Here is a 15,246-nt window from a genome sequence, read left to right on the forward strand (position 1 = left end):
AGGTGCACTATGTAGTTTGGGGGATTCAATTTTAACCAGAAGAGAAAGATTTTCATTGACTGATTTTTTTTTTTATGCCTAAACAAACTTTCTTAGTTTTCATGACTGAATAAACTGATTAAACAAACTGACCTTAAAGGACAACACAGTTTCATACTGTTTTACTGTGTTTATATGTGGCGGACCCTGCCACCTCTCTAGCTTCAAACAATGTTCTGGGGACCTTATTTATTCCTCTGAGAAAAGTGTGTTTATTCAGTTATGGAAAAAAAAATTCTGAGTTTGTATAATTACCTCATCAATATTGTAAACATTGAAATTCTGGGTTTGAATTTCTTCTCAAAAACGACACAATGCCCCTTTAACGAAAATGTCAAAAAACGTCCTATCCCACAATGTTAAAGAAAGTAAGAAAAAAATCCTCGATATGTACCAAAATTTAAATGGCTCTATTCTGGGCTGAGACCCGTCCTCCATCCAAGTTTTGTGTGAATCTGTTCAGTAGTTTTTGTTTAATCCTGCTGACAAACCAACAGACATACATAACCTCCTTGGCGGATGTAATAAAAAGTGAACTCCATTCTCATACACAGCTCACAAACTTTATTTTTTAACAAAATAAATATTTACATATGATCTGGAACACTTAAAAAGTAGCATGGCACTGTACAATAGAATTAAAATGCAAAATCCAACCGATCCGCATGATATGTACAGTCAGAATAAAACACTTGGAGAATCATGTGCAAAATGCTCAAATACTTTCACAGAAAATGTACGAAGTAAGAAGTCGGCCTGACGGGAAATGTTAACTTTACAAAATATCTACTGCACAGTTAACTCATGTAAAGCTCTGGTTTGGTCTCCGACGTCATGTTCAGTAGAACGAAACAGTGTTTTAACTCATCAGTGTTTCTTATACAGAAGCTGGTAGAAAACCTGCATGCGGTTAAAAATATGATCGTCATGTTGTTTCACCACAGTTTGGGGCAAAAATGGACCGAAACATAACAAGACCTCTCTTCTACATTTCTTATGACGACGTGCAAGTTTTTCAACCATCTACGAGATGCATGTTGGCACTTTAAACCGATGGATGTTAGTGTCATGCTTTCTCACATTTCACCTGATAACCACAGACGACAGAGCAAAAGAGAGACGGAGAGTAAAGTAGGGCGGCCATTAGTCGTAGTCCATGTCACCACGTAGCTGTCGTGGCAGAGGCAGTGCATTAAAAACCCACCAGGTCACAGTTGAAGGAAAGAGTCCATGTTCTGATCTTTAACCCCACCGACTCCCGTGCTCCTTCCCCGTGCACTGCTGCTGCTGCAGGATGCCGTCGGGCCCGTAGAAGTACCCGGAGGAGGACGGGCCGAGGCCCCCGAGCTGCCGGATGGACTTGCACATGGGGCAGGGGTAGTCGGACAGGCCCTCGATGTCCTCGAAGGCCAGGTTGACGATCTGGTCGCAGCAGGGGTCGCAGTAGAGGTGTCCGCAGGAGAGGCGCTTCAGGCGGGCCTCGTAGGTGATGCAGCACTGGCAGTGAGGCAGGTCGGGGCCCAGGGACAGGGAGCCGGTCAGGGAGCTGCTCTCCAGGCTGCCGGCCTGGCTGGAGCTCTGCTTGGTGGGAGACCTGAGAAGGAAGGAAGGAAACGATTTGTTGATTGATAAAGAAATCCAGTTTTTATAATTGATTAGGGATGTGGCTTTAAATTATATCAGAAGTATTTAAAACTAGTGAAGTTTTTGAAATAAAAGACTGTTTTATTATTGAATTTTGACCTTTATCCCTTAAAAAACACTCAAACAGAATAATCGAGTACACGATGTCGATGATTAGAGACACTGGCACAAGGAAAAGGATACGAATGTTTGAAATAAAAGATTCTGTGTTCAGTTGTTATTTGATTACTGTGAACATTGTGCAACAACTAATTCAATAAATGAACGTTACCAAGTATTCTTAAGGTCTCTGAGACGTTCACAACAAATTTCAACCCAATCCACTGAGGAATAAGCAGCTGGCGAGGCTCAGAAGACGCACAGAGAATCACAAAGATCATTAAATTTAGCTATGAGCCAAACAGCCAGAGCAAGAGGATCTTCATCAAGCGTTGCTTATGAAACCAGGTGTAACATCTGGACTGGTGGGCCGACACATCTGCAGATGATAGTTTATCAGATATATCGGTATCAGTGTAAATGTTGGCTGACGAGTGTTCTGAATCAGTGTCTCCATTAGATAGTTTCAATTGTTAAACGTGCCGCTCAGGACATCTGGGTCACAACTCTCCGAGGACGAGTTTGACATTTTAGGAAACAGGCTTATTCGCTTTCTTACCAAGACTTTGACCAAAAGCACGACAGTACGTATCTGTTTGACGAACACAAAGCTCGAGCGAGGAGTTCAGCTGAGCACACAGACGGAAACAGTCTGACTGGTGAGGTGAGGGTTAAAAAAATTCATTCCTGAACTTCAAAAGGTGTACCAGGATGTCTTTTTCTTCCTGTTTCCAGCCGACACACCAGGAACACCTCTGAATTATCTTTTAAACCCTCTTTCTGGTCCCGTCCGTCTGTTTTACGGCAGGAATGAATCCAACAGTTCGATTATTTCATCGTCTCAGCGTCACAAAATATCGAAGAAGCCGTCATAATGTGTGAAACAGTCCAAAACCCAAAGATACTCACTTTTACAGTGAAGTAAAAGAGAAAAACGAGCAAACACCTCACTGTGGAGACGCTGGAACAAAACATTTAATTTAAAATTAATGAAATATAGTATCATTTTATTCCTAGGCTGCAACTGATGACTATTTTCATTGTCCATTTCTTGATTCATTGATTCTTTGTTTGGTTGAATGTAGCGACAGATGACCATTAAAGTCCGAGCCGTCTGCAGAGGACTTGTTCTGTCATACTGAGGATCCAAACCCAAATATATTAAACCTTTAATCACGGCTGCTGCTGCTGCTGATTATCTGCACTGTAGGTGAATCTGTGGATCATTTTATTGATTAGTGGATTATTTGTTTGATCAACAAAATGTCTCAAAAATGTCCTAAAATGTCTCGTTTTGTCCACCAACCAAAGATATCCAGTTTACTGTCATAGAGGAGGAAAGAAACCAGGAAATATTCACATTTAAGAAGCTGGAAATGTTTAACAACTGAACCTTAAAAACATGACACAGCAGTGAGGACACAGCAGTGGGGACACGCTGTCTTCAGGCTCTTCAGGCGAAACACCAACAATAGATTTGATGTTTTCTTTGCAGATTTGCTTCCGAGGAATCGACAACTGGTAAAACAAGACCTGAACGATCTGGGTCAGGGTGGAGCTGAGCGATTGCTCAATCTTTTTCAAACGTTGGAGGAGTGTCTGCTGACATTAATCTGTCCTGAGACGTTGTGTCAGACTCAGGTACGGTCTGCGACTCTGCCTCTCCTTCATTAAAAGACGCAGCGGATACCTGAAAACACACTGGTGACGGAGCCAGATGATAAAAAATCAGTGATGTGAATTCATGGAGTCGCTCTGATGTGCAAGAAAATCACTCATGTAATTAGTGAACAACTCCTCCTGGACTTTATGTGATTATTTTTTAGATTTTCCAAGTTGTGTAACATGAATCCAGACAGAGCTGCTGCAGGAAATCAGTGCTGGTTCTGACTCAGAGAGACCTGTTGTCATAACAACTGTGAAGAGGAAGGACGACATTTCATTTCACATTTAATTCATTTCATGTGGCCATCAGACGCGTTTCCTCTGCACTGAGGATTACACACATTAATCCACAGGAGGTACATTCCCAGCACAGATCAGGACAACAGGGAGGATTGATTTGGGAAATATTGGTGTGAAATCACAGGCTGATCGATAAGCACTCACCTTGTCGACGATGAGTCTTTGAAGCAGTCGAAGCTGAGAGCTGCGAGGATCCTCCACAGCAGGTCCATGCCGGCTCCTCTCATGGTAACATCCAGATTTCAGCGACCTGCTTTCTGGCGAGCGTCATAATTTCAGCGAGTCTGTTGTGTTTAAAATTCAGGGCAACACAACAAAAAAAAAAAAAAATCCTGCACCACCCTCCTCCTCCTCTTCCTCCTCCTCTTCCTCCTCCTCCCACACCGCGCTTTTAAATATGCGAATGAAGAGGATGTAGCATCATCATCATCATCACCATCATCATCAGGCATGTGAAGGAGGTAAACAAAGCTCCACTTTCATTTGGTGCCTCCGTCGGTATGTTTGAGTCGCTGTCGATGGTTCCTCCCGTCGTGTCTCTCCTCCTCCTCTTCTTCCTCCTCCTCTTCCTCCTCCTCCTCCTCCAGCAGCAGCAGCAGCGCGGTGCGGACGCAGAGAGGCGCAGCTGAGGAGCTTCATTTGCATCAATCAGAGAGAATCAGCCAATGAGCCGGAAGTGGAGCAGAGACCGAAACACCGACGAGGACTGAAAACGGTCAAATTCACCTCAGAAGCTCCTGATGTGGATCCTGAACAGCTGCAGGGAGGAGACACAATATTACAGTTTGTTTACTATAGTGTGAGAATATAACATTTTAATAAGAGTAATGATTATATATATATTTGGCTAGTATTGTCATATATTTTAATTTAAATAAATATATTAAAAATAGATTTATGCATATTTTTGCATGTTGTTGATCTAGTTTTGTAATGTATTTTATTACAAATAAATATACTTTTCAAAATACACATTTATGTTTACGATTAACTGTTGTTTGGCTAGTTATGTCATATGTTTTAATCAAATTTATATGTTTAAAAAATACACAAGCGTTATTGGGATAGTTGTGCCACGCATGTTTATTAAAATTAATATATTTTTAAAAAGTACACATTCATGCACGTTTTTCTTTTATTTGGCTAGTTTTGTTATGTATTTTAAATAAAATACATATATTTAAACAAATATACACACTAGCTGTTATTTGGCTAGTTGTGCCGTGTATATTAATTAAATTAATATACTAAAAACAATTACAAGTTCACACATTCAGTTCATTTGGCTAGTTTTCTTATGTGTTTTATTAATAACATATTTTACATATTTATGTATATGATTAACTGTTATTTGGCTAATCTTATCATGTATGTTTGTTAAAATAAATATATATATTTTAAAATACACATCCATACACATGTTTGTTTTTTATTTGGCTGGTTTTGTTATGTGTTCTTATTAAAAATAATTAATTAAAAAGATACACATCTATGCACAGTTTTTTGTCTGTTACATGGCTGGTTATGGCATGTATTTTCATAAGAACATGTACATTAAAATATCATAATTTAATGCATTTAAACATTTAACGTTATATTCAAATATCAACAAATTAATATTGAAGCAATATGTATATAGTGACATATAGGTTATACATAGAAATAGATAAATAAAATAAATATATTAAATAAATATTTCTGATATACTTTGTGTTTCATGTATGTCCTGAAAAATGTCTATAATATTATTTATATTGTATATTATATTACCTTCAGTCAAACACTATTAGCTCAGCTTATAGGAACCAATTTAATTCAATTTTAATCTAGTTTCTCTTTTTATAAATCCTCACATGCTCCAGTTCTCTTGTCTTCCTCTGGGCACTTCTGTCCAGCCGAGACCTTTATGTGTAGCTGATGACATTTTCAGCCTCAGTCACGTTATTACATCATTTACATTGTTACATTAAAGGCAAACTTCACTGAAGGGAAAATGTTTCTCTGCTGAAAGACACCAGAGCCTTAAAGTGGAGGAATCAAGCAGATCCAGTTGTAAGGTGAGAGTCAGGGGGAAGTGCAGCAGCTTCCTGGAGACTCTCGTGACATTATGTCACCATCCAGACAAACACATGCCGAAGGATGAAACTATTTACACTCTGACAGGCAGCAGGAGCATCTGAATACACACACAGAGTTTAGATTAGGGGAGGAAGAAGTTTATCGCTGAAGGATAAAAGCTCCAAAACCATAACAGGTTATGTTTTTATATTTTAGAGCAGAAGGAAGAACATTTGGGTTATTATGTTTAGAAATATGAAGACTAGGAGACTTAGAGAGCAGTTTTCTTGCTTTTTTCTATTTTTTTGCTTGTTTTTAAATCAGATTACTTTAACACTGACGTGTAGTTCTTCAGGTTGGCTGAATGTTTCCTCCATGACATTTTTTTACTGTAAGCATTCACTAAAGTTACCACCAGATGGCGACAAGCATTTGCCCTAAGGCCAGACATAAAACCCAAGAGACAAAAACATTTGACTGTTCATCATTTTAGATGCAAATAAAGCAACTCTGAAGAAATATAGTCAATAGTTGTGTCTCATACTCATGTTGTCGAATACAGATGTTGTTGAAGCGTCTGTGTTCACTCTCTGGGAGTCTCAACACACCCATCTTACATATTGTACTTATTGAGACAAGAACTCATTTAAACAGTTTAAGGAAATGAAAATCATTCAAACTATCATAAAGAAAACACAATACATCCCACAGTAAGCTCTCATAAGAATAAGAATATTACTGTCGGATCAGAGCCGGTGGAGTCGCATCATAAACCGACCCTGACTGTGTTATTGTGTCAGGAAACATGATCCTGTCTGGAAATCAAATTGTGGTTCAGCCAGGCGGGACCTCGCTTTTTGTCAGGGCAGGTAAAGAAGAGGCATTTAAAAACAATTAGAGTCAACAGCTGCACACACACACACACACACACACACACACACACACACACACACACACACACACACACACTGACGCGCTGTAGAGCTGCAGTGTGTTTCTGGAGGTATGTTTGGGTTTGTTGAGATGATGATCTGGTGTGTCAGGGCTTCAGCTGCCGGCTGCTGCGGGGAAACGTGTGCAGCTGTGTTCATCTGCTCGGTCCAATAACAGTAACCTTGTGTTGACTCGTGTTACGGCCCCTGACTGAACACAAAGTTGGCTCTACCTTGTGACCGGCAACATATAAAAAAGAAGCCACACCCAAGTATAAAGTTCAGAAAAAGATGTGAGGTTTATTCACAAATGATACCGAAATTAATCGAAACTAGGAGAGTCTGGAGGCCTGGCCAACATGAACAAAGGGACGGGGGAAGTCTGGGCCTTTTCCCTCCTTCAGCTAAAAAGACAACATAACTAAACTAACAAACAAAACGGTGAAACAGGACTACCAGACTTCCATTCTCAAAAGTAAAGAAAAGAAAACCACCAGTCGCAGTAAATCACATAATCACATAACACTGCTCCTTCTCCTCCAACCACCCTTGAATATGGGGCAGGACCTAATCACCTGATTAGGAGCACCTGAGGAAGGAGAGAGTCGAGAGGAGGAAGAGTGAATAACACAAAAGTGGAGAGCACGTAACAACTTGCAAATCCTGGTTATTCATACCCCTCTAACAGAAATATAACAGTGTCCCGGTTCCTGATCGTCCACCTGCAGGTGAGTCTGGATCTCTTCAGACACTTGGACACTTGTGCTAAATGGGTGAAATCATGGACACTCCAGCTCGAGGAGCTTTCCTTTCTTTTTCTCTTTCTGATTTGCTCAGCTGAACACCTAATCAGAGTGATTTCTCCTCATCAACTGGCTCCGCCGCTTATTCTACATGCTCAATCAGCTAAAAAGTCGCTGTCAAGAGCCGACTAGTGCTAATAGATTGCAACACTTAGGGCCACAGGAGCTCATCGACGGCACATTTGCCGGTTGTCTGGGGCTTCAGGGCCCTCACTGATGAGATGCAGGGCTCTTCCTGCTCCTCTGTGTATCTACATAAAGGATAAAAGTGATTTTCTCTTCATTTACAGTAAAACTATTATCTGTGACATCACTGCCTGGAAGGTTAACCAGCCTGGGAGCAAATCTGTTGACCTCTGACCTGCTGATGACTGTGTGTGGCAGGAGTCGGGTACCGAACTGTGGCAGAACCCCTCCCTTGTGTTTGTGCTCAGGTTAGAGGAGGGGAGGACGGTCGAACAGAGACACGGCCGCATGGAAAAAAAAAAAAATCAATGAGGTCAGAACGCAGGTTGGCTCTTCCTGTGGCGAGCTTTCTTCAGACTCCAGCTTCGATTACACCGCAGGCGGCACGGCAGGAGAAGCTCCTGCTGATGGAGATGAACCTACATGACCCGGCCAAAAAGCTGTTTTACAGATGGATGTAGCAGGCGTGGTTTGGGGCGGTGGTTTCTCCTTTGTGGATGATACTGTGTTGTTTGTCTGTTTTATGTTTTGTATCTGAGGACACCCTTGAAAGCGAGGGGGTTCATCCTGTAATTAAGTGAATAAATGAATAAATCTCTGTGTTTTTTTAAAGATAAAACGTTACAGTCATGCACCGATGTCTTTTAGAGAATATAATCTTTCGACTGAAGGTTCCTCCGTGTCGTCACTCTTCACAATCAGCCCCGAGCCGGACGGACGATGGAGGCCCGGCGCCTGCAGATAGCAGCCAGCTGATCAATAGATGACCCACACAGACAAAAGCAGCTGAAAGCCTGAGGCGAGATGAAAGGCCTCGTCTGATCCGGTGACAATTAGACGACAGCTGGACCGTCACCGGAAACCTGAGTTACACACGTGTGTGTGACCATGAATGAAGGTCATGTGGTTTTTAGACCAATCAGAGATGACGAGGATGGGTCTCAGCCCAGAATAGACATTTGGTGCAGATCCAGATAAACTGATCCAGGATTTATTTCTTCTCACTTTCTTCTTCTTTTTCTTTTTTCATTTTCCCAAACATTTTTTGGGGGAAACAACGCATGATATCTCAAATAAGATCCGAACACAAATCTGAATCTTGTGAATATAAATGTTTAATTTAATATTGGATCAGGCTGGACTGAATTGAAGGGGACTGTTGGGTCTCGGTGGTTTTTAAAGTATTTCTATGCTCCTGTAAAGCACTTCAGGTTGCCCTCTGTCTGAATGATGCTGTGTAAATAAACTTACCTGGCCTACACACCTTGCAAGTTGACGTTTTTCAATGACTTCACATATTGTAATTAGAGATATCTTAAGTCAAGCTGAGTGTTTGAACTCCTGTAGTGATTCTCACTGCTGACCTTTCACTTATTCTGACCTCCTGGTCTCAGTGTGTCACTCCGACACTGACTGCAGTCATATCTGCATCACATCCTTCACAGGCTCAGGCTTCACTTGTTTTCCACCAGGGGCATCCTTGTGATTTTTTTCCCCTTTTTTTCTTTATAACATGGCCAATTATAGGCACGAGCCCAAGCACGTGCAGGGAGAGGCTCGTCTTGCACAGTTCATTGCACCAACCATTTGGTGCATATGGAGCAAATGTCAATCTACCAGAGATCCACTGAGCATGAGCGAGCACAGCCGGCCTCCACCTGCCCGTGTGCATCCCAATTAAAGTCCGACTTTAAAATATTTAAGCTCACCTGTGATCTAATCGCTCAGGAAGGAAAATAAATCACCTTCACTGTTTTCAGGCTTCGTGCACAGCAGCGAACCCCCCTCTCCTCTCGGAGAGAGATGGTGTCTGCTGCTGGGAGAGGGATGGGAGTGGAGGAGGAGGAGGAGGTGGAGGAGGGGGCGGCGTCTCCATCCAAGAGGGATGTTGTGTAGTAAGTGAAGGGGGCGGAGGAGGGAGGAGGGTGCAGCTCTCGGCTACTACGTCAGCGCACATCACAGGGGCACACAGGACCTTTTTGCTTCAGGTTGTCGGGGTGACTCCCTGCACGGAAAAAAAAAAAACCTAAACACGCGCTGACCTTCTCCAGAAAAGGTAAGAAACGGATCATCCTCTTTAGATGCGCAATTCCACCTTAATCTTCCCTTTAATGCATTAATCAGCTATGTTTCCTCTGCTGCTGGCGTGATCGCTTCTTGGTGCACGATAACAGGAGGATTCAAATGCATTTCAGATACAACTCGACATTTATTTCTCATTAAAAACGAGTTTACAGGCCCGAGCTGCGCAGCGCCGTGACCCCTACACCCGTGCCTGAAGGGACACCAAGGAATAAGTCGACCTGCGAATAAGGACAAAGGTGTTTTTCGTTTGTAATGTTGCTTTGAGATGAGATTTGAGATTTCTAGCAGCGGATTTATGCAAAAAATGCGCTCCTCGCTCTTGATCTTGCGCGGAGGTCTTGTGCGTTAAGAGCGATCACCATCATCCCCTCCGAGCGCAGAGGATCCGCTGTGAGGAGGGGGAGGCAGGAGGAGAAGGGACGGAGTGTTTAAATGGCGTTAAACAGCACATATGGTCAGTTTCCAGTGTATCGATCCTGTTAATGTGCAGCCTGATTGGAGATGTGTGTGGGTTTTCTTTTGGCACGGATGCCCTTGCGCCCCCCTCCGTCGCCTGTGCCACCTTCTCTCCTCACTACACGCTCATAAAATTCCCACCTTTAACCGCACTCTTTGTTTATCAAAGTTGTCTTGCTCTCGTGTTGTTGTATTTCATGTGTGTGATTGTCAGGGAGAGCTCAGAGGCGCCGGTGCAGCAGGGTGTCCCGTCCTGCGTCGTGCGCCAAAATGACCTTGTAGAAACCCAGCGGGGGGGAATGTGATGGAGAAAGAGTGATGAGCAGTTTTTTCTTCTCCCCTCTTGCTTTCCTCTGTGGTGTTGCTTTGCGGTGTTTTGTGTCAATGGTCGCCCAGAGAGGGACACCGTGTCCTTTAACTCTTGCACGAGGAGGAAGAGGATGCTGGAGAACGATCCTGGATTTATGGTCTCTGCTCAGCGCTTTTACAACTTGCCTGCATGTCTGATGTCTCTGTCCCTGTGGCAGCCATGATTGCAGCTCTGGCAGTTTCTGAGCTATTAATGGTATCCAGGGTGGCGGTGGCAGTGAGACCTGCAGGACTACTCACATCCTCTCTGATGTGATTTATGGTTTGTGATTCAAAGCCTGACACACTCTCAGCCTCTTAATTAGCCTCGATCAGGCTGCAACAAGAGCAGTTACATCTTTACCTTGACATAACAGCTCCTCTTTGGAGTAGTTAGCAGCAGTCAACCAGATCCTGCTGGCAGGTCTGTTTCTCCTTACGCTGCTGCTTGTGAATAGACTTCTGATGCATTCATAGCAGCCATTGCTGTTTTTGTGTTGTGTCAGTGTCAGTCCACCAACCAATCGATCCTTTTTCAGCACCTGTGCAGTGTTGTGCCGTGGCTGGAGCCGTGTGCAGGTTGAGGAAGGTGAACATGTGCACAAAGAAAGGCCCCATGCCAGCCTGGAGAGTCAAACCCCAGACCTTCTTCACAGTGAAAATCATCATGTGGAAGTTTTGTCAAGCTGTCACTCAGCATTAAACACACAGGGCTGTAATTATCGGTTGTATTTCTGGCGAAGACAAAGATTGCTGCAAAGTCAAATCAGAGAGCTTTCAAACGTCCCAGTTAGAGCTGCAACAACAAGTCGATTCATTGATTGACAGAAGTATTTCGATAATTATGTGCCTTTATTTCTGGTTCATGATAGTAAAGTGAATATCGTTGTGTTTTGGGCCGTTGGATGAAGAAAACAAGGTACCTCAACACGTCACCTTGGGCTTTAGGGAATCTGTTCCACTGTTTTCTGACATTTTAGAATAAAAACAAATCGTTCAGAGGTTTTCAAAATGAATCCTAGTCGTGCTGTCGCTCAACATACAACACACAAAGCTGTTATTACTGGTAGTATTTCTTCATCTTTGCAGTGACACAACACAAAGATTGGTGCAAAGTCAAATGAGATCTTCAAAACATTTATTTTATAGCTGCAACAATAAGACTATTAATTGGTTGACAGAAGTATTTATTGTGTTGATCATTTTCAAACTGGTTCAAGCTTCTCAAATGTTTAGATTTGATTCCTTTTTTTCCTCATATATGATATTAAACTGCATATTGTTGGGTTTTAGATTGTTGGAGAGATTAAACAAGCTAAGTAAACGTGACGGGTGGGAATCATAGATTAACTCACGATACGGTGTGCAATACGTGGCCCACGATAACGATATCACCGTGATTCTGCGATTATCAATATATTGCAAACAGTCATCTAACGATACATCATGATATCTGTGTAACCAAAGGATACAAAATATCCTTTAAATGGTAAAGTGCAGGAATTACGTATTTATTTGCTTGATTGTGGTTTCAGTTTCACAGAATTTGACGTTTCACACACACTGACTGGCCCCGACTGTGCCGCGTGTTTTTAATAAAAATATTGATATTTGGCGCCATAGTATTGATAATTGTATCTCAAGAGGAAGTATCACAATGTATTGCCTTATCGATATCTTGTCCCTCACATAAAGGATAACGAATAAACTGAGAAAATAATCGTAAACAATTATGAAAACAATTATTGGGAGCAGTCATAACCCCCTCAGACGTGTTGTTCTTCAATCTGTGATTTAAGATAGAAAAGAATCAAGACCATGTTGATTTATAGATTATAGCTGGGATTAATCAATTCATTGTTTAGTCTTTAAAATATAAAGAAAATGTGAAAAATGCTCATCAAAGTTTGCCAGAGCCCAAAGTCACATCTTCAAATTGTTTCTTTTGTCCAACCAAAAGTCCAAAACCTGAAGACACTTCACATACTGTCATAAATGACAAAGACAAGCAACACATCCTCACATTTCAGGAGCTGGAACCAGCAAATGTTTAATATTTGTGTTTGAAACATCACAGAAAACAATGAAAACAATGAATTATGAATTATCGATTATCAGAACAGTAGGAGACTAATTATCTTTCAGCTGACTAATCGATTAAAGCCTCGAGTCGAGTCCTCACCCAACATCACTCGGCAAAACATAAGCAGAGTGACTCGACAGCCGTGTTGCAGGTGAGGCTGAAGCTCTGTTCTCGCGGCTTAACACACCGGAGCGCCACTTGAAACCAGGAGGAGCTGAGGGAGCTGCTCTGTTTGGTGTTCTCATTTTCTGCCTGCTACCCCTGCTGATTGGGCCGTGCTCCGGTCCGTCCGCGGAGATTAGCCTTGTCGCAAGTTACAACTCGCCTCTCCCTGCAGCTGGGAGCAACGGTGCCGGAGACATTAGCATAACATCTACAGAAGAGGGAAAAACCAGGGCTGCGGTGCAGCAGAGCACAGATATCCTCCCTGACTTCCCCATCCGGGTGTTGTCAAGATCAGCAATTAGCGCAGCTGTTTCAACATTTAGACGAGTGCTTCAAGGAAACGCTGGGTCACTTGTGCTGCATGGTTTTTTCTACACTGATCTGTTTTTGGCTGGTGACGCTGCTGCTGCTGAAATGTTCCTCTCAAGATTTACTGTGAGACTGAGGGATAATCGATGGTCGTCTCCAGATGGATCGGTCGAAGCAGCGATTAGTGTCAAGCACATAACTCTTCATTAACAGCTGACAGTTTCTTATGTGCCAGAGGAGAGGAGGTGTCTGACTGCTGTCTCCTGCTTTTATAAGCACATGCATATGATTAATATTAATTAGCCCTGTGATTAGCTTCTTTTTATAGTAGTGATATCTGGTTCTTAATTGACTGCTAGTAATGCGATAAATCATCAGTGATAATAAAATGTCCTTTAAGAAAATAACTTATAATATGTGTAAGTTAGTTTCCTGACTGATATGTTGGTCGGCTGTTACTATCGGCCAATATCACAGATATATTGGTGTCAGCGTACTTATTGTCCAGTACTTGCTGATATGAATTTCTTTTTCAGATGTGTAAAAAGTATAAAATTGCTCGTAAAGTCTCAGTGCACTGACGCTTTGGGCAATAAAGTTTATTATAAGTCATTTGGCACTAACAATAGGGAAAATGGAGACAGTGGTCAACCGGTACACCCCTGATGAATTCCTATTAATTGCTAGAATAACAGTCAATGCAAAGAATAAGCAAATTTGGAGAATAAGGCTTATAGAAAATCTGTATACTTGAGATAAGTGGATTTCTGCCAAGGACATTGTATCTTTGCTAATTTTCTGAAAAACTCAAATAAATGAGTGGATACTTAAGGAAAAAAGTATTTTGGAAAATATTCATATTTGCTTTCTTGTTGGGAGTTGGAGTAAGTTAGAGAAGACTGATACCACTCTTATAACTGGGCTTAAACCAGGAGACAGTTAGCTTAGCTTAGCATAAAGATTGGGAGCAACACATAACGCCCACTAAAACCACAACGTCAAAAACAAATGACGTACAACATATTGATTGGTGAGTGTCCAAAGTGCTGGAAGGCTTGTTTTTTGATTTTAGAGGGAGACAGCTTAGCTACGGCTATGCTAATCAAATCCTGGCTCCAGATCCATTTTGAAACGAAGAAAGCAAATAAGCATATCACAAAATAACAAACTAGTCCTTTAATATGTGTACTGTCTTAGATTACTGCCTCTATTCTCCCTGTAATTAGAACCAAATTACAGTAATTTCAGGAAAACCCTGTAGGAGATTATTAAGAAATCACAGAACCTGTGAAACGAAGCAGCTCCTCTTTTCTTCTTACTTTAGTGTTTGGTACATTGATCTTGAAGGCAGCAGTGAGATGACACACGCTGCAGCTCCGGCAGACACACAAATAGCTTCGGTGCACAGAGAAGCGAGAGCAAAGCTTGTAGTGACAACAATTTAATTCACACAACCATAAAAAACATCCATTGTTCAGTGAGAGAGAAGAGCTGCAGCAGAGCATCTGCACAGCGTAGCGGTGATTATATCTGAATGGAGAGTTTGGCCTACTTCTTCTTCGGTGTCGAGGAAGAATGCACTTTCTCCTTGGAGGTAGCGGTGTTGCCTTGAAGTACATCCTTCAGTGCCACACATGGTAACCTGATTTTATCACCTCAAGGCACCTTTAGTGTTGTGGTGCAGTCAGTATTTCCAGAGTGAAATATCCCAATTCTCTTGACTTTCATTGTCTCGAGAGGATGAACCCTGATCGCCTGAATGTTCACGTAGCAGTTTATGATTTCAATCTCTAGTGTCACGTCTTCTTCAACACAGCATGATGTTCATTTTGTAAATTATGGTCCCATTTAGAGTAAAATAGATGATAAGGCAGGTTAGTGTGTCTACCTCGTCATGCTACCATAGTGTTTTCTCTAGTCCTTGGTCAGGTCCAATTAGGATTGAGGTTAGCAACGCATATCCTCCGCAGCTTCACCCTCGCTTTCAAATATTGTCAACTTTGGCTCCCAGAGGGAATCTATGGGTTCACACTTGCTCAAAACAGATACACTGAGTTAAATATCTGAGGTTACT

General features: G+C 42.0%; 3 protein-coding genes and 1 long non-coding RNA gene across 4 annotated transcripts in view; 3 read left to right on the forward strand and 1 right to left on the reverse strand.

Annotated features, from left to right (window-relative positions):
* The window catches only part of mtmr11 (myotubularin related protein 11), a 39,744-nt gene extending 35,249 nt beyond the window's left edge, over positions 1 to 4,495 (forward strand). Inside the window, exon 18 of the mRNA XM_084358351.1 lies at positions 4,288 to 4,495. Coding sequence (XP_084214477.1) covers positions 4,288 to 4,416 — 129 coding nt within the window. The 3' untranslated portion in view covers positions 4,417 to 4,495. The remainder of the gene's footprint in view (positions 1 to 4,287) is intronic.
* Positions 589 to 4,310, reverse strand: LOC311260500 (uncharacterized protein). The gene is made up of 2 exons (XM_084358365.1): positions 3,892 to 4,310; positions 589 to 1,633 (listed from the first exon to the last, which is right to left on the reverse strand). Exons 1-2 carry the CDS (start codon positions 3,972 to 3,974, stop codon positions 1,282 to 1,284), a joined length of 435 nt encoding a protein of 144 aa, XP_084214491.1. The 5' UTR covers positions 3,975 to 4,310; the 3' UTR covers positions 589 to 1,281.
* Positions 4,496 to 7,235: 2,740 nt separating the features above from the next.
* On the forward strand, positions 7,236 to 8,997 carry LOC311260055. Its single transcript, XR_014622966.1, has 2 exons — positions 7,236 to 7,465; positions 7,831 to 8,997. It is a non-coding gene; the product is annotated as an uncharacterized lncRNA (long non-coding RNA).
* A 642-nt stretch (positions 8,998 to 9,639) lies between these two features.
* Positions 9,640 to 15,246, forward strand: part of sv2a (synaptic vesicle glycoprotein 2A) — a 50,981-nt gene continuing 45,374 nt past the window's right edge. The window contains exon 1 of the mRNA XM_084356224.1: positions 9,640 to 9,782. The gene's annotated coding sequence lies outside the window, so the exon portion shown is untranslated. The remainder of the gene's footprint in view (positions 9,783 to 15,246) is intronic.

Source organism: Pagrus pagrus (genome assembly GCF_965226575.1).
Source record: "Pagrus pagrus genome assembly, chromosome: 7".
Lineage (NCBI taxonomy): Eukaryota > Metazoa > Chordata > Actinopteri > Spariformes > Sparidae > Pagrus > Pagrus pagrus.

Coding starts and splice junctions, on each gene's coding strand:
- LOC311260500 (XM_084358365.1), bottom strand. CDS start 3,974: ATGAGAGGAGCCGGCATGGACCTGCTGTGGAGGATCCTCGCAGCTCTC. Junction 1,634..3,891: donor AAAGACTCATCGTCGACAAG/GTGAGTGCTTAT, acceptor CTTCCTTCTCAG/GTCTCCCACCAAGCAGAGCT.